Genomic DNA, 22,545 nt, shown 5'->3' on the forward strand with positions numbered 1-22,545 from the left:
AACAGTACACTCTAATACCAATCTAAATGAAGTAAAATGAATATTTTCAAGTATGGGTATGAAGTCATAAATATACTATTTATCATTTTGTCTGTATTCTTAAATTCAATATGTGAATGTCGTTAAATCAATTACCTTCATTTCCATTTCTTAATTCCCGAATACCGCATCTAAGTTCTCATTCCTTTCTAATTTCATTCAAGACTGTAATCAGATTACATTAGAATTAAAACCAAGATTTTTCAGTTATTAATACTCTTTTCCCATACAGTTAAAAGCCCCACTCAAAAACATTATACGTCGTTGTTATTCCAAAACAGACGGTACACCTAGGTACAGTTGTAGTGCTTGGTAGAGATTCTACATACTTTGAAATAAACGATTCTGAATCATCTTCCAAACACACCGAAGAAGAAGGTTTCAAATTCTGATTTTTTTTTATCAACAACATATTTGTCCTATGTGGTGGACGCGTTTTTCAACGAACGGTCGGCATTTCAATTGGAGGAAATTAGGCTCCTCTACTTACTGAACTATTCGTTCACTCTAACGAGGCTGACTTTAGCTAATCTAATCCAAAGGAAGGAACATCGTTTAGCCAGATCCCTTGATCTCAGTTTTCACTACGTATTATCGTTAAACAATTCCAGTTTTGTGGATTTTATATATTGCATCTGCCCCAAAGAACTTGAGATAGAGGATACAACAGATACTGTGAAGTCGGCCTCAAATCTTGTCCTACACTTAGAGACCGATGGTAAAGAAACACTATTTAAAACCAAATTATACGACAAACGCGATGACTTTTCATTCCGCATTGTCAACTTTACTTTTCGTCTGTGGCAACATCTTTTAGTCACCTGCGTCTGGAGTCTTCATATCCCAACTCACACGTTATGCCAGAGCTTGTCGTAACTACGCAGACAATTTGTCCCGCGCTAGACTTCTTTCAATTATGCTTCTGGAACAGGAGTATGTTGCTACAAGATTGAAGTCATCCGCACAGAACTTTTGTGGTCGTCATCATGAACTCGTCGATAATTATGGTACACAAATCTGCACCATGAGAACCGATTTGTTCAACGTGTCAAAGTTTTCCTATCATCTTTCGTCTACCCCGGACTTGAGTATTGGACATGGCGCTATTTCTAGAAAAGCAGAGGACGCTTACCTTAACGATGTACCTGGACCATGCTCCCAGTTTTTAGTGGAGTCCGGGTTGCTCTGCTGATTTACTTTTGTTGCTTTGTACGTATCGTTTTGATTGTTTTATGTTCTTTGTCGTGTGTGTGTCTGTTTTCTATATCTGGGTTTTGTCCATGGATTATATTCTTTCGATTTCCACTTGAATATATATTCTCTTGGTTACTCTTTCACAATATGACAAGTTTAAGTACAATGTTGAATCAATGCAGAAAACATCTCTAACAATTTCTGAAAAAAAAAAATAAAGAAATTCCACCAAAATATGAGTTAAAAAGTGAGAAAATTTGAACTTTTAAGAAACAAATAGCATGTACATGCATCTTAAATTTACATGATAAGGAGAGCAGGAAAAAAATGGTACTCTAAGAACAATTATAAATCTTTCACAGAATGTCTGTCTTTTGTCGTTTAAAACAATGATACAACAAGGATCAAAGAAAGATAATTAAGTTTTTCAATGTTGATATGAGGGTTTTTGAGCAAGTAGTATCCCAGGGATAAAAAATGAAATGAAATTATACAAACATTATAATTGAAAACAACTCTTAGAAAAAAAAACTGAAATTCTAATTATGTTTTTAAAGCAAGGGATCAAAAATATTAATTTATGTTGTGAATATCGCAGCAATTTTCATGAAAATAAATAACTTTCAAGCCCCGTGCAGGTCTGAGTGTCAAAAGAATATGTTTGTTTGTTGGGGTTTAACGTCCGAGCAGCAATATTTCAGCTTTATTCAGACGATGAACTTGAAATTGATGATAAAATGAACATGAATCGATGATGAAATGAAAAAGGGATGGGATACAAGGACAATAGGGTCGACAAATTTTGATTGCCACTGGAAATGGGGAGAGGTGGGTAGGGTCGGGCAATTTAGCCTCCTGTGGCGGAGCCCTATGGTTCCTACTCCGGGAGAATACCACAGTAGGGTTCTTTAACGTGCGAGGAACGTGGCATTTTTCCCAACACGGTGCATCACTATGGTTTGCGGTCAGGTGTTCCGTATTATAGCCTGACAACCCCAGCATGTAACACGCCAGGGGTACCCCATTCCACCACCTTGGGCACACATCCCAGTTGCTCTGTGGGTAGAGCGCCATAGCCCCCCGGCTAAGGTTCTGAGCACTTTTAGCATGAGGCAGCGTGTGGGGAAAATGTCATGTTCATCCCACGTTATAGAACCTTGCTGTAGTATTCGATAGGTGTAAGAACCTTTGCGCACCGCCACAGGAGGCTAAATTGACAAAACCTATCCTACTCTCCCTATTGCAAGATCAAAATTTGTCGACCTTATTTTCTTTGTGTCCCATCTAAATTTTCATTTCATTATCATGTCATGTTCATTTATCATCCATTTCATGTTCATGGCCGGGTATTTTAAAAATATTACTGCTTGGACGTTAAAACCAACTAAATATCTTTCAAAGAAAGAAAACGGAATCAAGTTGCCATATAGATAAAGAAAAGGGGGGACGGAGGTTGTAAATAAAAAATTGAAAATGGTCAAAATGGTCAAAAATTTAAAAAAAGGAAACAAAAGAAAACAAAATTAATGATAAAACAAATGAAAAAATATATATAAGTTACACTTTTCTGATTTGTGTCTGTTCCATATGAGGTCGACATAAATGTTTTCAATTACACAGCATTCAAACTGTTTGATTTTGAATGCTATTGAAAGGGATTATATTAGGTTTTCTTTTGACGTATGTTCAAAGAGAGTTTGTGGATGCAAAGTTTCGTACAAATGAAGTACACCGCTTATAATTATTACATAAATATGAAATAACTTAAAACTTAAAATGCTGTCTAGTGTTATAAGATATAGCAGATTGTAAAAACATAAAACAAAAAAATACACATCAAATATTGTATTGCGAAATCACTTGCTGTGATTATATATGAGAATTTATAATATTTACTTCTGCAAATTGTCCGAAAATTACTGGTTTAATTCTTTGAGAAGTTGTTTATTTATACTCGATTTAAATCTGTGCACGTCATAGATCCATTATATTCATATTAATAGCGTTTTTAAACACCAATTACGATTTAGAACTTAGTTGATTAAAGGTTCTTAAAATATGAAGACAAATTCTTGTATTGATGTCATTATATGGTCTCCAAAATCACAAAATCACAAACACCGAAAAGGCATTACAAAAACTCATAGAAATTAGAATTTTTGGAAAGTTTTACAATGATTTATATCAATTTTTATAACTTGACTATTATTCGAAAGGAAGTATGGAAGACCACAAACTAAAGGTTCTAAGCTTATTATATAAGACACAACCAAATTATTTTTAAAACAAAATAACGTTCACCAGTATTTAAAGCGACAATGTGTCTACAGTTATTTGGTAACTTAATCCTGTATACTAACGCAAACGTTTCCTAAAGAAGATCCAATCCCAGATGAGACTATTTTTTTTTTAAAAGTAGTTCAGGTGACTCTACATTGAATTAAAACAATCATTAAAATGCTTTGATAATTTCTATATTGGTATTGTATTGGTTTGTCTCGAAAGACCCAGACTTTCAAACAAAGACACATTCAATAATTGATGATTTATTTCTTTTCAAACCACATCATCTTTGTTTTAAAAATAAAAGAAATACATTAATAGTATGTGTTGAAAGGAAGTCGTTAAAATGCAACAGAGTGCAAACTAGGGGAAAAATGCCGAAAATATGTTTGGACTTGCGTCATCGTCATATATTTATCAACACATTTGTATTATTGATATGTTGATAAAAAACTAAGCACGTTGAAAATAGCTATAGTTTATGTTAACGTTACATAAAATATAAAGAATATATTAACGATATCATGTACTAGTATGACCATAAACGGATAAGTTTAACGGGTAAATATCGGAATAATAATAATAATAATAATAATAATAATAATAATAATAAATACGGAAGCGTCATCAATATGACAATTCAGATACATAACAAATTCTAGTACACTTGGCTAAAACGTAAAAAAACAAGAAAAATAAGAGAGATGATCTACAAACAGAATAAAATGCAATTAAATATCGAAAAACTGAAGATAAGAAAAACAAGATAAAAATATTCATTTGGTCCATTGTAAGAGGTACATCTTTAATATGTATTTAAATATTTGTAAAAATAATTGTTGTATACATTTTGAGTTACCTCTCCTTATTTCCAGTGGCAATCAAAATTCCTCGACGCCATTGTCCTTGTGTCCTGTCCCATTTTTCATTTCATCATCATTTCATGTTCATTTTATCATCTATTTCATGTTCATCGCCTGAATATAGCTGAAATATTGCTGCTCGGGCGTTAAAACCCAACAAAAGTAGGTAACCTTGACAACATAAACCGACACAAAATGTCTAAGAGTAATCAAAAGAACCAAGATTCTAGTGGAAACCAAAAGAATTTAATCCAGGGACAGACATGGAAAAAAAAAACAAAAACAAAAACAAAGAACATAAAGTAACTACAATAATATATACAAAGAAACAAAAGAAAAATGAGTAACTCGGATTACACTAAAAAACTTGGAGTAAGGAAAAGGTGTACTGGTAGGGTAAGCGTCCTCTGCTTTACTAGAAACACTTGCCAAGTTGATCATAAAAAGTCAAGTCCGGGGTAGACGAAAGAAGAAAGGAAAACTATGACATGTTGAACAAATTAGTTTTCATGGTGCAGATGGATACACCGCAACGATCCACGAGTTCACGATGGCCACCATAAAACTTGTAGTAAAAACTTCAATTTTGTAGCAACATAGCCCTGTTCTAGAAGCCTATCTGTAAGAAGTCTAGCGCCATACAAAAAGTCTGCGTAGTTACGGCAAGCTCTGGCTTAACGTATAAATTGTGATATGAAAACTCCATACGCAGGTGCTGAAGGAATTTAAGTTACTTTAACAAAACATTTGTAAATTCCTCAATGAAAGAGGAAAGAGGTGCACATCTGCGGTGTGCAGTGAAACAGAAACACTGTGCATAGTTTGAATTACAAATAGTTCAATACTTTTGGGCTTACAAATTACACAAAGTATGTACTCCTTAAGTGTGTTGATGGTCGAATGGAGTCTAGCGGCTGCAAGATCTACTTTCATTTTTTTTAAATCAACCAGACAAAAAAAATCGAGTTTCTCATAATGAATCTGGAGGAGTTACGAGAAAGTAAACAGATATAGCTTAATTTGACTGCGTCGATTAATATTGAAATCAGCATAATTTTTTTTATTGGATGTCCATGTCCATAAACTTCCCTTATCCTTCGACTGAGATCATTTTCATTTCATTTTTATATTTTATCCTTTTTACTGATCAATTTATTAATGAATAAATAGAAATAACTAAGAATATGATAAAAATGTGCTTTACAGACTCGAAAAAAAAATCTAAGCGCATGGATTTAATGGGCAGGTAGGATAAGCGCCAAATACTTTTTAAAGAACTTTCCACATAGTTAACATGTCCGGTGTTATACTGTACGAAAGAATAATCAAGTTTAGAAGGTAAGACATGCCATTTCTAACGACAGCTATAGTATAATATTTAAAGTGATGGGTTAAGTATTGAGGTAAAATACACCTGCTCATGGATATATGGAAGAGGTTAAACACGATATTCAAGTCTGCGTTATTTCGAAAAGCTCTCAAACGACAAACATGTATCAGTTGGAAGAAAAAAGCTACACACAAAGGAATGGATGGAATGTATTACATACGAAGGAAACAAAATAAGGTTACCTTATGTAAATTATAGCCTTTGTCATAGATATTAGTTATTCATTTTCATCTTTCGTCGATTTCAATAAACGTTAGGATACTCACAAATCATCATAAATCACAAGAAGACATTGAAATTGAAATTTCCAATATATGTATATGATTGGAATTTTGAATTTAGAAACCTCTGAGATGATGCGACTACTGTTATAGTATAGGTAACCGAAGCTACTCACCAATTCTGTAGTCAGACCTGTCTGACCACCTCCTATATATCATATAATGTACCTTTAATTTTCCATAGCACAACATTCGAAACCCCTTTGACACTGAGGCTTCGTTTCCTTGTTTTAAACATGAGTATACTCATGTTTAAAACGTAGTGGCATTAAAAATGTATTCATTTCCTCTTATTATTTTCGTCGACGAGTTCATTAATGTTAACTGCTGTATGCAAGTATGCAACCGGCATAACAGGTGTGTGATGACTGTGCATTCACAAGCATTAACTTCGGTCAAAATGTCAAGTTATAGTAAAAAATAATCTATTGTACATTTAAACATCTGCCCGAGTAAGTATATTTACGTTCTTTGAATTAAGAAATATACATAATCATCTTTAAATATTATTTTCAATTTATAAAGACATAAAAAGATTAATCCGGCTTAATTCCTTTAATAAACGATCATATCTCCGTCGTATAAAATGTCACTATTTAAACTATTTATTCAATCAATGTTTGAGCCTGGACGCAATGAAGATTACTTAGCGTTAAAAGATACCCGGGTATTTCATGTTCAAACAAATGAAATAGAAGACACCTGCAAGGATAAAGATGCTTGCATGCAATACGGAACTTTAATCACTGCGATTCTGAGTTTTGCGCATTCCCAGTGGAGTCCAAAATGACATCGAAATTTCTCATTAATAAGGTATGAACCACTTTGTTTAATACTTAAGTTTTTTGTTAAATTGAATACAAACAAACGTTCCTGTATAAATTGTATGTTCAGTAGTGTTATGGTATTGCACTTGGAATCACTACATTATCTATCATGCATGTATAATACTTCGTTTTTTTTGTTTCCATAAGGTAGAAAAGGCAAAGGATGACACCCTCAAAGAGCTGAAGAAAAAGGTATTTATTCCATAGATATGTTCAACGTATTAAGTTGTCCCTTTCCGTCTACCAAAGACATGATACTGTACGAGCAACTCGGTGGGTATTTCTAAAAAAGCAGAGAACGCTAACTCTACTGGTGCACTTGGTCTATTGTGTGTATCTATTTTACCTGTCTAGATTCAATCATTGGAGTATATTCTTTTGATTTTCGCCCAAATCTTAATACATACGCCCATACATTATATAACCGTATGATAACGTTTTATTTTCACAAAATGACCCATTTTATCAAAAAGCGTAGCATGTTGTTTTCAATATACCTTTTTGTAATATATGTCATAATGACGTTGAGATCAAAGGTATATACTTGCACTGTCGTAATATAGGATTTGTTGCATAGTTACCTTTTGTGGTTTTCTATGACATTCACCTGTGCTATTCAATATTTTGTCATTATTACTATATAATACTTCCAAATGAATTCTGGCGTGGGTAGAAATATCCTAATCGTTTTGACAAATACTGTGGCTAAGGGAATACGAAATTTTGTTTACGCATATACCCCGACACCTATAAAAATGACCGAAATCTTAAAAATGTCTTACTATCAACCAATCAGAATCCAGGATTCATATATAAGGTGTAAATTGGTCTGTAATTATATATACTACTTCGAAAACAGAAATTTATTTATAAATTTATATTTTGCATACAATGTAAATTATTTTAATTTTGTGTATCATGCTGTTTATATAAAACAGGTTTAATTGACCTTCCTTCTGTAAGTGGGACTTAAGGTTATATTACATGTAACTAAGTATTATTATTTAAGATTGCTGACTTCTAAGACTATTACAATTAACCTATTGTATGTTTGTTTGCTTTTCCGGTCATATATAATTCTAAGTTGTAAAACTATTTATAGATTAACATTTGTTATGTAATCTCTAATGGGACATATAATTTCTTCTGATATGGCCTTGGGTTAAAAAATGGTTTTAAGGTCTGTACATTTAAATTGTATGGACTACAAACTCTATGTGTATAGGGTTTAACTCCGCTCTCTATGAAATAGGCGGTATATAGTGTTCACGATGTCTATTAGTTATTCAATTTGTTCTCGGCTCCCATTGCCTGTTTCTATTCTTCACATATCCTGATTCGATTCTGGGATTGTTATGATATAAGACAATTACCTCCAAGACGTGATGTACTTGTTAACCAGTTGACTTATGAATAAGTAGTATCTTATTTTGTGTCCGCAACATACTGTTCCGAAGAACCCCCTTAAAATTGTAATTCAGTTATGACATTGTGCACTTTCACTTTACATTTTTGTTGCAGATAAATTTGAGTTTGCATCAGCGAAACGTAGACATTACCGTTGTGTGAAGTAGGGGTAGGAGATGATGATATCCGATTTGCAATTGCAAAGAAAGAAAAAAACTTGAACATCAGCTAGGCATTTCTCTTTGAAATATTCATTCATACATGTAGAATAGATCAATTTGAATTGATCATTGTCCGAAACATTCCATTTCTTTTGGTTTGTGTCTGCTGTTTTTTTTTTCTGTAAAAGTGTTGATCAAGATTTTAGAAAGGTTGTGTCACTTTATTTGTCGATATTGAGATAAAAGAACACAAAATCGGCTCCAAATGTAAAAGCTTAAGACTTGTAATAGTAACATTTCATAGCGTCAAAATTGTGTGTAGACTGAACTTGGGGTCGTTTTTCGAATTCCTGTGTATAAGAATTTAAAAATAAAAAAACTATCCTTTGAAACGTTTTCCCACAGACGTATACAATAAGCCTGGGAACTTATTAGATAAATTCAAAATAAGTAAATTAGGCGGTTTTTTACTTTAATTTATAATCTTTTATCAAAACAATGAATAGAATGTCATTCGTATCGTTCAAGTACTCTCATTTCTTTTAACAATAAATACAGTTTATACCTCTCCACTAACTACATAAGCTCTCAGGTTTTTATTGATACAGGTATATAAATAGATATATTGTGAAATGTCCTTTCAATATTTTTTCTGTAATAAAGTTTAAATCAAATCAATTCGACACGAAATTTGTTCAACAATACTATACAAAATTACCCACTTATTAAGTTGATTTTCAAATGGAATGTAAATAGGTATTTTGACAACCTTTTTGTGGGTATAAAAATCAGGTAACATCGCATCTATTCCAAACATTGTCCAATTTAAGAAACATGCAAAAATTAACTCAGTATCTGACATGGAAGAATACTAAAATATTGATATAATGATTTATATAGAAGTAATAAGAAAAGGGTCCAGGTTTTGGACAAAAAACTGTTTATTTACAAAGATATTTCATAGAATCTGTACAACAAATATAAAAAAGTTCTATATAGATATACATATTAGAATACAAAAACTGGAAGAGAAAAGTACTGAAATCAGGACATTAGAAACAGCAGCTTCACAGACAGATACAATTGTACTCTAAACTAAAAGGTTCCCCTCCCTAGTTTTCCAACCATATGTTCAAAATATAAACAAAGTCGTCCGTCGTCAAACATGATGTCGCTTCAGTTTGAAGCCTAATTCCACAATATGGCATATCTATATAAAGTGTATAACTGTAGATAAAAAAGTGGATAACTGAACAACCGGACGGACACCATAATCATTATAAATATCCTACAAAGAGGGGATATAATAAGACTGGAGTTTTTTTTCGTTTAGCATCATTCATGTCCAGAACTGTGGACGTCTACAGAATCAAACATATATTTTTCCTAGTTTAATCTTAAGAGAGAAAATATATTTTGTTATAATTTTTCAGTTATTTCTTTTGGGATCTTTCTTAATATTTCATTTAACTTTTCCGTTAAAGAGCTCTAAACATTAAAATATGAATAGGTAATACCCATCTTTGGTCTTGACCTAAAGATTAAATATTGATAGTAAAGATCCCTGTTGGTCAAATTAAGAATTGTTGAAATAATGACAACTTAAATTACAATTGTTCTTTTTATGGTACAGATATGTAATGGTGGTAGTCAATTATAACTATGATGGTTACTAAACACTTAGTCATGAACACTCTCTCTTGTCGTAAACTTCATTTTAACTTGAATTTTATATGCTCTCTTGCTTTACGTTTAAAATATCAATTACGATCTACCCTCTGCAACAAAAGATAAGTAATTTTCTTCTTGATTTCACATTACCGTTAATTACAGATTTGAAGCTATTAAGCGAATTGACATGGTCACGCTCTCCTACCGCACACTTCAAACTGCAGTATTTAAATGTATTTTTTTCTTTGTCAAATGTTGACATAAAATGAATATAAACGTACCTCTTTTGAGAGAAAGGTACCGAATGTTATTACGGATTACGTAGTCATGGCAAAAATTCTGATACGGGAGGTAAAAATTAATTTTATTTGTAATACTGACGATATTTCCATCGAGACAATATTTTTCTATGTCCTGGCATTTGGTCGGATCGAACATCCATGAAGATATAGCGCAAACTAGTTACAGTATGAAATAATAGTATTTTATTATTTTTTCATTATGCAAGCATTCGTTTCTGTTTTATCTGCTGTTAGATATGATCCAAGTTTGAGTAACTTTTTCTTTTAAATATTAATATTTTACATGTATATCTATATAGGACTATTTGACACTTGTAGTTCATGTTTTTAAACATAATCATGCAACTAAATGGTTTCCATAACCGTCAAACACAAAATTTATGTATCGAGAGCAAGTTTAGGCTTATTGGGATCTGTTCATGTTAATTGCCTTACATACATAAAATGTATGACACGTCCAGCAAGTCGTATTTTTTCTTGATTTAGCATTTAACAACTCGTATTCAATTCATATCAATGCATATTCATATCGATTCGTGAAAATTTTTGACATGTCACACGGATATTCACACGAATATCCACGAGTCTTTATCGATTATTTCATTCGTTAAAAGCTCGAAAACCACACTTAACAATTCGTTGGGCATCATTAACCGATCGCAGCAACTCGTAAAACATTCGCAAGAAATCGTAAACAGTTTGATTTGCTATAATTAAACGGGCCAATTTATTTATATTTACTGTGAGTAGTTTACAATAGTCTTGCTGTTGATTTACGGATGAGTCCATGGAAAGAAGAAACTCATGACAAAACGATACGACAATGCGATTGCTTCTCGTTCAGTATCCACAACTTTTCTGTCATTTATGGTAACATCTTTTCAGTATTTTCATATCACTATGTTATGCCAGAGGTTACCAAAGCTACGCGCTATATTTCTTCAAAAATATGCATTTGGGACAGGGTTATGTTGCTAAAAAATTCAAGTCGTCACAACAAATATTGTATACAGCTATCATTATCTTGTGGATCGTTATGGTGTATCTATTAGTATCATGAATGAGTACCAATTTGTTCCCCATGTCATACTTTTCTTTTCCTCTTTTGTCTGTCCCGGATGTGGCATTTTATGAGCAACTCGGTAGGCTTTTCTGAAAAAATATACAAGTAGACGCCTTCACTACCGGTGCACCTGTTTCATACTCTCAGTTTTAGTAATGTCTGCTGGGTTGCTTAGTTACTTTTGTTTCTTTATACGTGTTATTTTGTTTATTTTATGCACTTTGTTATGTGTGTGTGTGTGTGTCTACTTTCTTTGTCCATACGTTATTATTGGATTGTGTTTTTCATGGCCATTCGAATCCTGGTTCTCTTGATTTCTCTTTCACGCCAGCACTTTGTGAGACTGCCTCATCCGTCGAGAATGAAGCAGCTTAGACTGCTTCTGATTTTTTTTCTTCCCTTCGTTTATTAACTTTTTTCCCTCGTGAGACATGTTTTGTGTCCCTGTTTCTTTAATTTGAAAAGGAATGCGGCTGTATGGCATACAATTTATATGAATTACAGCAACTTCATTTAAAATCATTACCGTTCGTAAAACATTCGTAACTAATCCGCGAGTATTCGTAAAAAATTATATTTAAAAGCAAGGATGAAATTCGTGCATGTATTGCGCTCGCAGCAGTTGTTTAAAAACTCGTATGCAATCGTAAATTGATCGTGTTTATCCGCAATGAACCTTGAACTAAGTTCAGATTTTAGTTGAGTCTGAGTTGCTCATTTACTTTTGTTGCTTTGTATGTAACATTTTAGTTACTTTATTTTCTTTGTTGTGTTTGTCTGTTTTCAATGTCTGGTCTTTGACCCTGGATTACAATTTTTTGATTTCCGCAAGAATCGTGGTTCCCTTGTTTACTCTTTCGTAAATGCATCGCGTTTATTCTTATTGATTTGTTAAGTGGTCTTTCAAATATTTTATCAGTCGCAAAACACTCACAAATCAATAGTATAAGAGGTTTATTCTCAAGGAATTCTGTTAGTTGCACGAATATTGTAAAATTTGGAGATTCATTAGTTATCATCAGCAAAATTCTTGTAATTGAAGGGGGTATAAGACAAATATTTTATTTCCTGATCCTCGAAATCGATGAAAATCGTATTAAATAGATCTTGTATGCAGCGATACATCGTATTAATTCGTACTAATAATGCATGCACATAATGTTTTGTCTGGTATAGGCAAACAAATTATCAGCCAAACTGAAGCAACTTTAAGGAGGAACAAAACTCGGGAAAAAAACAATAAATATAATACACAGTAACTTTGCTTAAAGACAAAATGTAATTCAGTCATTTATCGTATGCAAATAGAGTAATATGAGGCATGTATAACCTGTAAGAGGACGTGGTTGAATATATAGATGCATTTTAAAACTTTCTGTCGTCCTCAGTTAAATGGGTATTCATTACAAAATGTAGTTTTATGTTTATTTATATACTGATCTTGTTATTGTTAGAGTTTCTCTGCAATGCATGATAATTACTTATGATTAAAAGTTAAGATGATATACAGTTTTCCTTAAATCTGCATTTTTTATTTAAATAATTTTGTAAATTAGGATCACGTATATGATTTGACATACATTCAGTTAAGATATTTGTCTCACTTTGTTTCTTTTTACCAAGCGTATAATTTCAACACCTTTACTTCGATAAATATTTGATCACTTTATATCTTTGATTGCTTTTAATAAACATTTCTCCCTTACCGTATTTAATTTCTCAACATTAACAAGATTTATATATCTTAATCCATTAAAGTAATCCACATGATTTGAGCACCAAAAACTAGATGACGTATGATGACTTAATAAATGAAACTGAAAAAAAAAGTTTTACAAATGTTTTCTATTGTATAGGATATGTTCTAGTTCCCTTTCTAGTTTTATTTTCTTTACCGGAATTTCCGATGTAGGTTACAGACCACCATTCCAAACAATGAGCATTTGGAACGTACGTAAAAAAAGTCCTACGCAGAAATTACCCCTGTTCCTCATAGTGCTGTAAAAAAGTTCTCATCTTATTTAAAAAATTTAAACAGTTTCTGAAAGGAAAAACATTTTTGTACATTTTGTAGGTGCATTTTGCTTCTTGTGATGTGAAGCCTAATCTCCATAATGGTTTCTAAATATACCCGTATCTTGTGAAAACACTGGGATTTCCCATGCTATTTATAGACCCTTCACTTCCGGTGACCAGTACTGCACTGCAAGTCTGCTAACCCCACATGCCATTCTGAGGATTGTGAGCTGCCATATGTAGAATCATGCTGATATATAGTCCTCTGCAGGTTAAAGTTAAGGTAAAGTCCAGAGAAGCCATTGAATATTGTGAAATTAGCATAGAAGCCTATGGGAAGTGGAATTAGTGGTTTCTAGCCTGTAGAACGTACTGAAAACCGAAGACCGATCTGTATTCTATTGTTTACTTCCGGGTACTCGAAACTCTGTATAACAATGCAAAATCTTCTAGTTTATTTTTTTTTCTTGCTACATTTATCATGTAGAAATAGTCATTTGTCATTTTTATCACTATTTTTCACACAGAAATATTTTTGCCCTTAACACTGAACTCAACGCTCTCTAAATGACAAGTGTCTATGCATTTGAATGGTAGACTAGGACCCATCCTCGTGAAATCACGGGTCACATGGCGAGACTTACATACCCTATTGAAATGTACATTGGACAAACTACTATGGGTGTTTTCCCTCATATTTCGTATAACAGATAAAAAAAATCGGACAAACATAAAAAAAACACATGAGAACATATGTAGGACCAACGGATTAATTTTTGGGACACATTTAAATAAAGTCATACAGCAATTATTTGCCTCTCAAAAACTTCATACTTTAAGGATTTTGTATATACTCTATACAATAAACAACAGAAGAAACGCCATATTCCTTATTTTTCCAGTTGTACAATTTACACAAAATTTCGAATATTTGGTAATTTTTCCAAATACTAAAACACTTTCTTCTTGACATTAACACGCAGAAATTTTAAGAAATTTGCATTTTTGTTTCATATCAATAGGGGATTTCATCCGTAGAAATAGAAAATAAAAAAATGATTTTTTTTTTCCTTTCACGATGAGTAATTTTGAAATTAAAAACAATGTCCAAACTGCAAAGGAAAAATTTTTCGTTCGTATATGGTAAAAGGTCTTATATATCAACACCTTTCGACAAGACGTCTTCATTGTTTTCATTGTTGAATGGAAAATGTCATTTTTTGATAAATCAAAATTGAAACTTTAAAGAGTTTTCATTTCACAGAATTAGATTTCGATTCCACTGACAAAATACCAATTTTTTCAGTTTATTTCAGTAGTTTTGTTTTTGTTGGTAATAACAGATATATATACCTGAATTTTATATTTCAAAGAAATAAACGTAAGCGGTACATCTAATAACTGATAAGTATATTTTATTACCGGCCCATGCAGATCCTGAGTATATTTACATATACAAGTACTTAACATACATAGTTGCTGAGTATATTTCCATACCGGTTCTAAACATATTTTTCTTTTGATTTAAAACGCATGACAACATATATTGAAGTAATTCCTTTGTAATCTATCTACCACATTTTATATATATCCTCGCTCTGTTATTTTTGGTAATTATGAAGTTCAAAAGGATAACGGGATCAACAAATTTTGATTGTCACTGGAAATAGGGTGGGTAGGGTCGGGCAATTTAGCCTCCTGTGGCGGAGCCCTATGGTTCCTACACCGGTAGAATACCACAGTAGGGTTCTTTAACGTGAAAAGAACATGGCATCTTTCCCAACACGGTGCAACACTATGGTTTGTGGTCAGGTTTTCCGTATTATAGCCTGACAACCCCAGCATGTAACACGCCAGGGGTACCCCATTCCACCACCTGGGGCACACAACCCAGTTGCTCTGTGGGCAGAGCACCCTAGCCCCCGGCTAGAGTTCTGAGCACGATATAGTCGCCTTTTACGACAAGCTTAGCGCTGGTGCAGGCCTATTCTTTTGACACCCGGACCTGCACGGGGCTAAAGGGTCTTATAAAAACTAACCACGGTTAGTTATTACTCCACATATAGTAATTTTTAGTTAAATCTCTTCACATATTTTAGAGCAATCAGACAATCTGTCCTATTGTACTGGAAATTAATTGAATGTACAAACGCTTGCAATTTCAAATCCGTTTTTTTTTTTACAAAATACTTCTCATTGCCTTTTTTGACAATTCAAATATCATTTTCAAAACGTCCAGTTCTTCCAAAGCCGATACTATATTACATTATACACTGTTTAGTCGATTCATATGGTACTCCCTCCAAGGTCTGTGAATTTTTATATCAATGTCAATGTTTTAAATGTCTGAACGTCACAACGTTTGAACGTTTTCATCCCTTTCATTGACTTAAATTTCTAACACCTACTTCTAGGAAAGTTAGCACGCGTGCAGAGTAAACTAGACTATATGATGTAGCAATACATGTTATTCTTATTTGTTTTCCCTGCCTGGCCTTTGTTCATGGATTACATTCTATTGATTTCCGCAAGAATCTTGGTTTCTTTGATTATTCTTTAAGCAAATCAATATAATTGAGTAAATGAGGCAACTTTTTTTTATTTCGAAGTGTTTCGTTCCTATTCTGTGTGTGCAATATTGACTACATACTCATACTCTTTGCAAATGCCAATCGTAGTTTTTAATTAGTTCGAAGTTGCTCTATTAATTACAAATGAATTGCATTAGGTTGTCAGCTGTGTTTTTAACTTTTTTACTTTATATAATTACGGATGTGGATTGATTTGACGTTCTTCTACGAACTTTGCAAATTTTTCGTACCCTTTAAAATAAGAAGAGTAACTCTTCACATTTATTTTTGTCACTTATATTTGATATAGTTGCCTTTAGTACCATATGATTTGAAATCACTTAAATAGTCAGAAAATATTCGTTATGGCATTTTATATTTATCAGTGAATTTATAGTTATATCTCTTGTTTCGTTTGTCTTGTAATGAAACAGGGCGCTTAATATATCGCAGTTGTCAAACTGATTTTAAAAGTCGCACATAAAATGATTCTGTCTAAATTTAAAGTATTGACAAAAAGTGTTTTATGCATAACATGAAAATAAAATGCATTATAAAAGGAAAGAGTGATCAAGGGAACCAAGATTCTAGCGGAGATGAAAAGGATGTTATCCAGGGGAAAGACAAGACATGGAAAACAGACAAACACAACAAAGAACATATAATAAATAAAGAAATACATACAAAGTGACAAAAGTAAATGAGCAACTCGGACTCAACTTAAAGCTGGTGACATGGACCAGATGCATCGGTAGGGAGAGATGTGATGCTTCTTTAGCGATTTTATACTATCTTACTTCTCTATAAGTACTGATTTCAAAACTATCTCACTCTGTAAGTACTATCAAATACCAACGGGTAGAACATACAGTTAGGGAAGTTAACGAAGGGCTATATTACACCATAATACCAATATTATCTTTTAACATTTTAAATACAGTCAAATTAACCGTTTACTTATACATAGTAGATTAGGTTAAAACAAATATTTAGATACACATGTAAAAAGATCACCGATCAAGCGTTAATATTTCAAGATAAGGGTCTATTCAAAATGTTCTCGTCGGACGTAAAAAGTTCAACAATTTATGGCAGCCAAGTTTGGGATTATATTGTTTTTAAAATTTTAATTTTAGAACTTGAACAACGTATACTTCTTTGATCAAGCTCTAAATTAAATAACAGAATTCATTTTTACGCGGTTAGTTTACATTGTTGCAAATGAGAAAAGATTTTGATTTATGCAAATATTTGAAAATATAGCATTTAACGAACACTAGATGAACTTTATGGACTTTATGCCCATGTTTAATACAAATGTGACTAATTTAAGGACTATATAAAATCATGGTAAGTGTATTCTCTTGAAAATAACGTTATCTTGTTACTATAATTCGTGTATTATTTTGCAACTGCACCAGCAATTTTAACAATCAAAACTTGCAAATTTTGCACGAAAAACGAATTGGGAAGTATGGATGAATGGATGGATTTTGTAAATTCTATCAAAAGTACTGTGGCTGTTCGTATCTTGTGTGTACCTTTTATATTGTACGTTTCGTTCTTCAAATGTTGATTTTATTGTTTCCAATGTTGTCTTGTCAAAGGAGTTTCTCGTTTGCACTTTCGGTGTTAGTATTTCTTCTTCAAATTCTCCCACTTCTCTCATCAATGCTAACATAACAGACATAATATAGGGAAGTCAATGATGTGAAAGTCTTGCTTGTAAAAGAACATAAATTTAGACATAACGAGTAGTTTGAGCTTACATATTTTGAATCAGTCGAAATTTCAATAAATGTTGAAGTTTTATATCATACAACCGCAACATACATACACACATACATACTTTAATTATACAATAAAAGACATCTATAAGGAGTGCGAAAACAAATATTACAAAGAAAAAATAGACAGAGTAAAAGATTTTTTTTAATCTTGCTGAGCATTGATAAAGAAGGGAGGTAATACGAAAATTAGATATAAATGCTTTTGTGGAAGACTTATTTGTTAAATAAATTCATTTTTTTTCTCTATTAGGAGGATTTATCTGAAGATCAGATTGCAGGTAAATATATCTACAACATTATATTTCTTTATAATAATGTGGGTGGGTAATGATCCTCAAATAATACAATGTGTCTAACATTTAAAGAACTGACACATTGAATGGGATAATCATTAGAAGTGTTTAAATGTGCATATCCCTATTGTATTTAAATTATTGAAACGCATTCAGTTGGAATAAAGCTTCCGGGAGTGTCGCAATTCTTAATGAAATCTTACTAAGTCTTAAACAATTATGTTGTAACTTATAATTTGAATAGGGTATAAAAAAAGCTGAGTCAAATAAAATATATCTAAAAACATCCTTATCCCCTGAAATTGTTAAGAAATGTTCAAATTTAGTACGAGTCTAAACTGATACTACAAGAGTAGATAGACGCAATCCGTTTCAATGTATTTACATATACTCGAATTTTAAAGAATTTCACATGCAGTCTGTACCTTACTTGAACCAGAAAAATAATCAGTTAAAGACATAAAGATGTGGCGTTTTTGGGTAATGGGATGTGGAGAAGTTTTCAAGGATTCACTCACAATCGCTTAATCTTACAAAATGAATCAATACATGAAACTGTATATGACGGTTGAAGATATAATGGATACAGAATACTTTTAAATGGAGAAAGGGAAGGAAAATGTATGGGGAAGTACGAAGAAAGTTTTTTTTTCTATGAAGGAGATGTATCTCGCGGGTTGTCATTGTTGTGTCGTATATCTGCTTCCGAATCACATAATTTTTTGTACTTTATTATACGCAGTGAAGTTTTCCTACAATTGTGTAATGAAAAAAATTGTAGAATAGCTTTTAGGGTGATTTCACTTTATTTATCAAAATTTTGTATTTTACCAACCTCATTGCTCTCTCTGATAGAAATAAATGAAACAAACAAACAAAACAAAACAAAACAAAAAGAAAGAAAGAAAACAAGCAAATAAAGGACATGTTTTAAAAGACGTCATAATCACCAAAGATAATTATGTTTTTTTCGTACGAGTGATAGCCAGAATATAATTCAATTAAAACCGTATCTTACCGTTATTTCTATTGACCTGAATATTAATATAGCATGTGATATATTTCTTTTATTATTTTTATTATTGCAATTTGTCTTCAATTGATTCTATACACAGAATTTAAAGAGGCGTTCAGTCTATTCGACAAAGATGGGGATGGAACAATTACGACTAAGGAGTTGGGAACAGTCATGAGATCGCTTGGACAAAACCCAACAGAGTCTGAACTACAGGATATGGTCAATGAGGTCGACATAGACGGTAAATATTTGAGAGGGAATCCACGCAAAAACCAGTCAGTGGGTGGCACGACAAATATTGTTTAAAAAATATCCATTCATTTCACGTCACAAAAGCATCCTTTCTCAAAGTTGAATTTGTGTTTTTAATTAGATGCAAGAATAATTAAGGGAAGGAAGATTTTAGCGGAAATCAAAAGGATGTAATCCAGGGACAAAGACCTGACATGGAAAACACACACACAACAACAAAGAACGTAAAATAACTAAAGTAATACTTAAAAAGTAACGAAAGTCAATTATCAATTTAAAGAGAAATAGATTACATAGAAAGCGTTGAAATTCACTGAAAAATGCTTTCATTTCAGGGAAAATTTGGTTGCTTTCTTTGGGAAAATTAGTATTTCTTAAAATAATTTTCTGGGCCTACCATTGTCGATTAAAAAAATCTTTGTACTATTTGAAATACATATGATTTAAACATTACATTGGAACAAAAAAAAAAAAAAAAACCCTGTGATAAAATGCGCCATCCATATTATAGAACCTAACTGGTTTCTACATGTACAGTATCTTAAGGATGTCCCTGACTTTGAAAAAGAGGCTTTCTGAGAGTTTTAAGCTAACCAACTCCGTTGAATGGTTTTGTATAGCTACGTTAAATGAAAAACATACATAAAAGAACAAACACTAGTAAACGTTTACCAATGAAAATTTAATGTAAACAACAGTACACATTGCAAGCACTTGTAATCTGCCTTGCAATTTCGTTGTGAGGAGGACTCACACCGTTCCCGATTTTTTTCATTTTGTTTGTTTCTCTGTTAATTTTTAGTTCCGTTGTATTGTAAGATTTTTCGTTCGTCTGTTGTTCTTTCAGTGCCACGAAATTATTTTGTCCCGTAATACTTTTTCACGGCTTGTCTTTTGTTGTCTTGGAATTGTTTTTTTTTCACGGCTTGTCTTTTGTTGTCCTGGAATTGTTTCTTTTTTTCACGGCTTATCTTCCGTTGTCCTGGATTTGTTATATCACGGATTACCTTTCATTGTTCCGGTGTTGTTTTGGTACGGACTAACCCTCGTTCGTAACTTTGGTATTGCTAGTTGCATTTCCTTATTAATCAGTTGATAAACTTGAATGGATTGTGCATTGAATAAAACAAAAGCTGCTATTTTGTTAACATTACGTTCATTGAAATATGATGTTTTTTTTTCAATTAGGCAATGGAACGATTGACTTTGAAGAGTTCTTACAAATGATGGCAAAGAAAATGAAAGACACAGATACAGAAGAAGAAATGAAAGAAGCGTTTAAAGTGTTTGATAGGGACAATAATGGGTTCATAAGTGCCCCTGAATTAAAACTTGTGATGGCAAATCTCGGTGAAAAACTTACAGATGAAGAGGTCGAGGAAATGATAAAAGAGGCAGACAGCAACCACGATGGACTAGTCGATTATCCTGGTAATGTACATGCACTCGCAAGTTGACATTTCTCACTTCCACGTTGACATTTCTCAGTTCAAATTTGACATTTCTCAACTCCAAGTTGACATTTTTCACTTCCACGGTGACATTTATGAGTTCCAACTTGACATTTCTCAGAAATTTCTCTCATCAATCGAAAAATGTGAAATTAGTCTTGGCACTACCGCTCTTTCGTAAAATAATATTAAAAAAAGAAATAAATATGTCGACATGTCCACTATATTTACAAATATTACATTGTTATTTCATTTGTCAAGAGCTAATAAAGATGATAAGAATGCAAATCTGAATATAATTGTATGCAAAGCAAAACAAAGCAGTAAAGTTATAAATAAAATTAAAAACACCTTCCCTCACACAATACGTCTGTTCTTTTAGGTGGAGACAAAATTACGTGAATACAATTTTAATCCACGTCATATGAAATATTTCTATAAATTACATGTTGGTTTTCTTTTATTCCAGAATTCGTAGCCATGATGACGCGGCGGTGATTACTTATTTTAAGCAGAATTTTTCTTGACTGGATATCAAAGATACATGTGATATTGTTTATAGCAACAGTGCCAATGCTTAAGCATTTATTTACTTTTGTATCATTTGTTTTCAATGTTAAATACGGTTTACATGTGTAAGCAAGTGAATATTAATTTAATCTATTGTACATGTACGTATTAAATTAATAAATCATAATACTAGTCACGTTTTATTTCATTCTTTACTAAGACGTTAATATAAAATTTCTTTATTTTTTCGCTTTATAACGAAAATGTTAAACAGCAGATTTCGTATTTGCAAGGTTGTAGGACAAAGCATTGAATAAAAAGGCGTAAACTGTTTCACGAAAGGGCAACATACACTCAAAGAATATAAGTTCATAGTTTCGTTTTATCAAATAATGAAGAACTTTAGGGCGTCAACTTTTGTTGCCTAGTTAAGACATAACGACTTGATAATTAAAATAATCAATATGCACTTTCCCAAATCACAGCTGTGTAAGAACTTCTGTTTTTCGTCACATGAGTTTCGATGTTTGTTAATACAGAATTACTTTAGGTCTTTGTCTTTTTCTATTTTCGTCCAAGTATTGCAGCAGTATTGGTTTTGTTTTGCTCATTTTTACTGTAAATAATTTTATATCTCAAAGTCTTATAGATGAATATTTACTGATTACAATAACATGTACCTAATTAGGATGATAATTTTACGAACGTAACGGGTTGTGTTCTAGTCCAATGTTTAATTTTTTGCTCTAAGTAATAGCCAAAGAAGAAAAGGTCGTGTACAATTAAAGAGATTAAATGGTATTAAACGTAAACGTGAAGATAATATGTGCATTGACCTTACCTAACTAAACATGTAGATTCCTGAAAAAAATGCTGAGAACATTTAACGATATACAGAGACGTGCTAAGAGGATTCGGTCACTCCTACATTTCCCATTACTTTCTACTGTACGTAAATTATAATTTTAAAACAAATGTAAATGAAATACTTCTCAACTGATTTTGAATAATTTAAAGGGAAACAGGTCCAAATTAAACTTTTGTTTTTGCTGAGAATCAACAGTATCATTATCAGAAGTGTCAGAAAGTTTCGGACAGAAAAAAAAACATTTCGGCGTCATAAATTCAGTTGAAAATAGTGTTAAATTTCTACGTCATCAATCG

General features: G+C 32.3%; 1 protein-coding gene across 3 annotated transcripts; it reads left to right on the forward strand.

The window, feature by feature from the left end:
- The first annotated feature begins 6,684 nt into the window (after positions 1-6,684).
- LOC148625092 (calmodulin-like) lies at positions 6,685-21,574 on the forward strand. Of its 3 annotated transcripts, XM_088568372.1 has the most exons (6): positions 6,685-6,863; positions 7,025-7,069; positions 18,108-18,135; positions 19,266-19,409; positions 20,609-20,851; positions 21,341-21,574. In XM_088568372.1, exons 1-6 carry the CDS (start codon positions 6,837-6,839, stop codon positions 21,367-21,369), a joined length of 516 nt encoding a protein of 171 aa, XP_088424498.1. In that variant the 5' UTR covers positions 6,685-6,836; the 3' UTR covers positions 21,370-21,574. The 3 variants fall into 3 exon arrangements, with proteins under 3 accessions (XP_088424498.1, XP_088424499.1, XP_088424500.1); XM_088568373.1 differs by lacking the exons at positions 6,685-6,863; positions 7,025-7,069 and adding an exon at positions 10,356-10,467; XM_088568374.1 differs by lacking the exons at positions 6,685-6,863; positions 7,025-7,069 and adding an exon at positions 17,141-17,417.
- The last annotated feature ends 971 nt before the right edge of the window (positions 21,575-22,545 follow it).

This window comes from Perna viridis, chromosome 2 (genome assembly GCF_037379345.1).
Source record: "Perna viridis isolate PV_CMFRI_1.1 ecotype Kerala chromosome 2, ASM3737934v1, whole genome shotgun sequence".
Taxonomy (NCBI): domain Eukaryota; kingdom Metazoa; phylum Mollusca; class Bivalvia; order Mytilida; family Mytilidae; genus Perna; species Perna viridis.

What these genes read in the sequence shown, in the direction of transcription:
- LOC148625092 (XM_088568372.1), top strand. Translation starts at nt 6,837, where the DNA reads ATGACATCGAAATTTCTCATTAATAAG. An exon ending in CAATGAGGTCGACATAGACG is followed by an intron (nt 19,410 to 20,608) that starts GTAAATATTTGA and finishes TTTTTCAATTAG; the next exon opens with GCAATGGAACGATTGACTTT. An exon ending in TGGACTAGTCGATTATCCTG is followed by an intron (nt 20,852 to 21,340) that starts GTAATGTACATG and finishes CTTTTATTCCAG; the next exon opens with AATTCGTAGCCATGATGACG.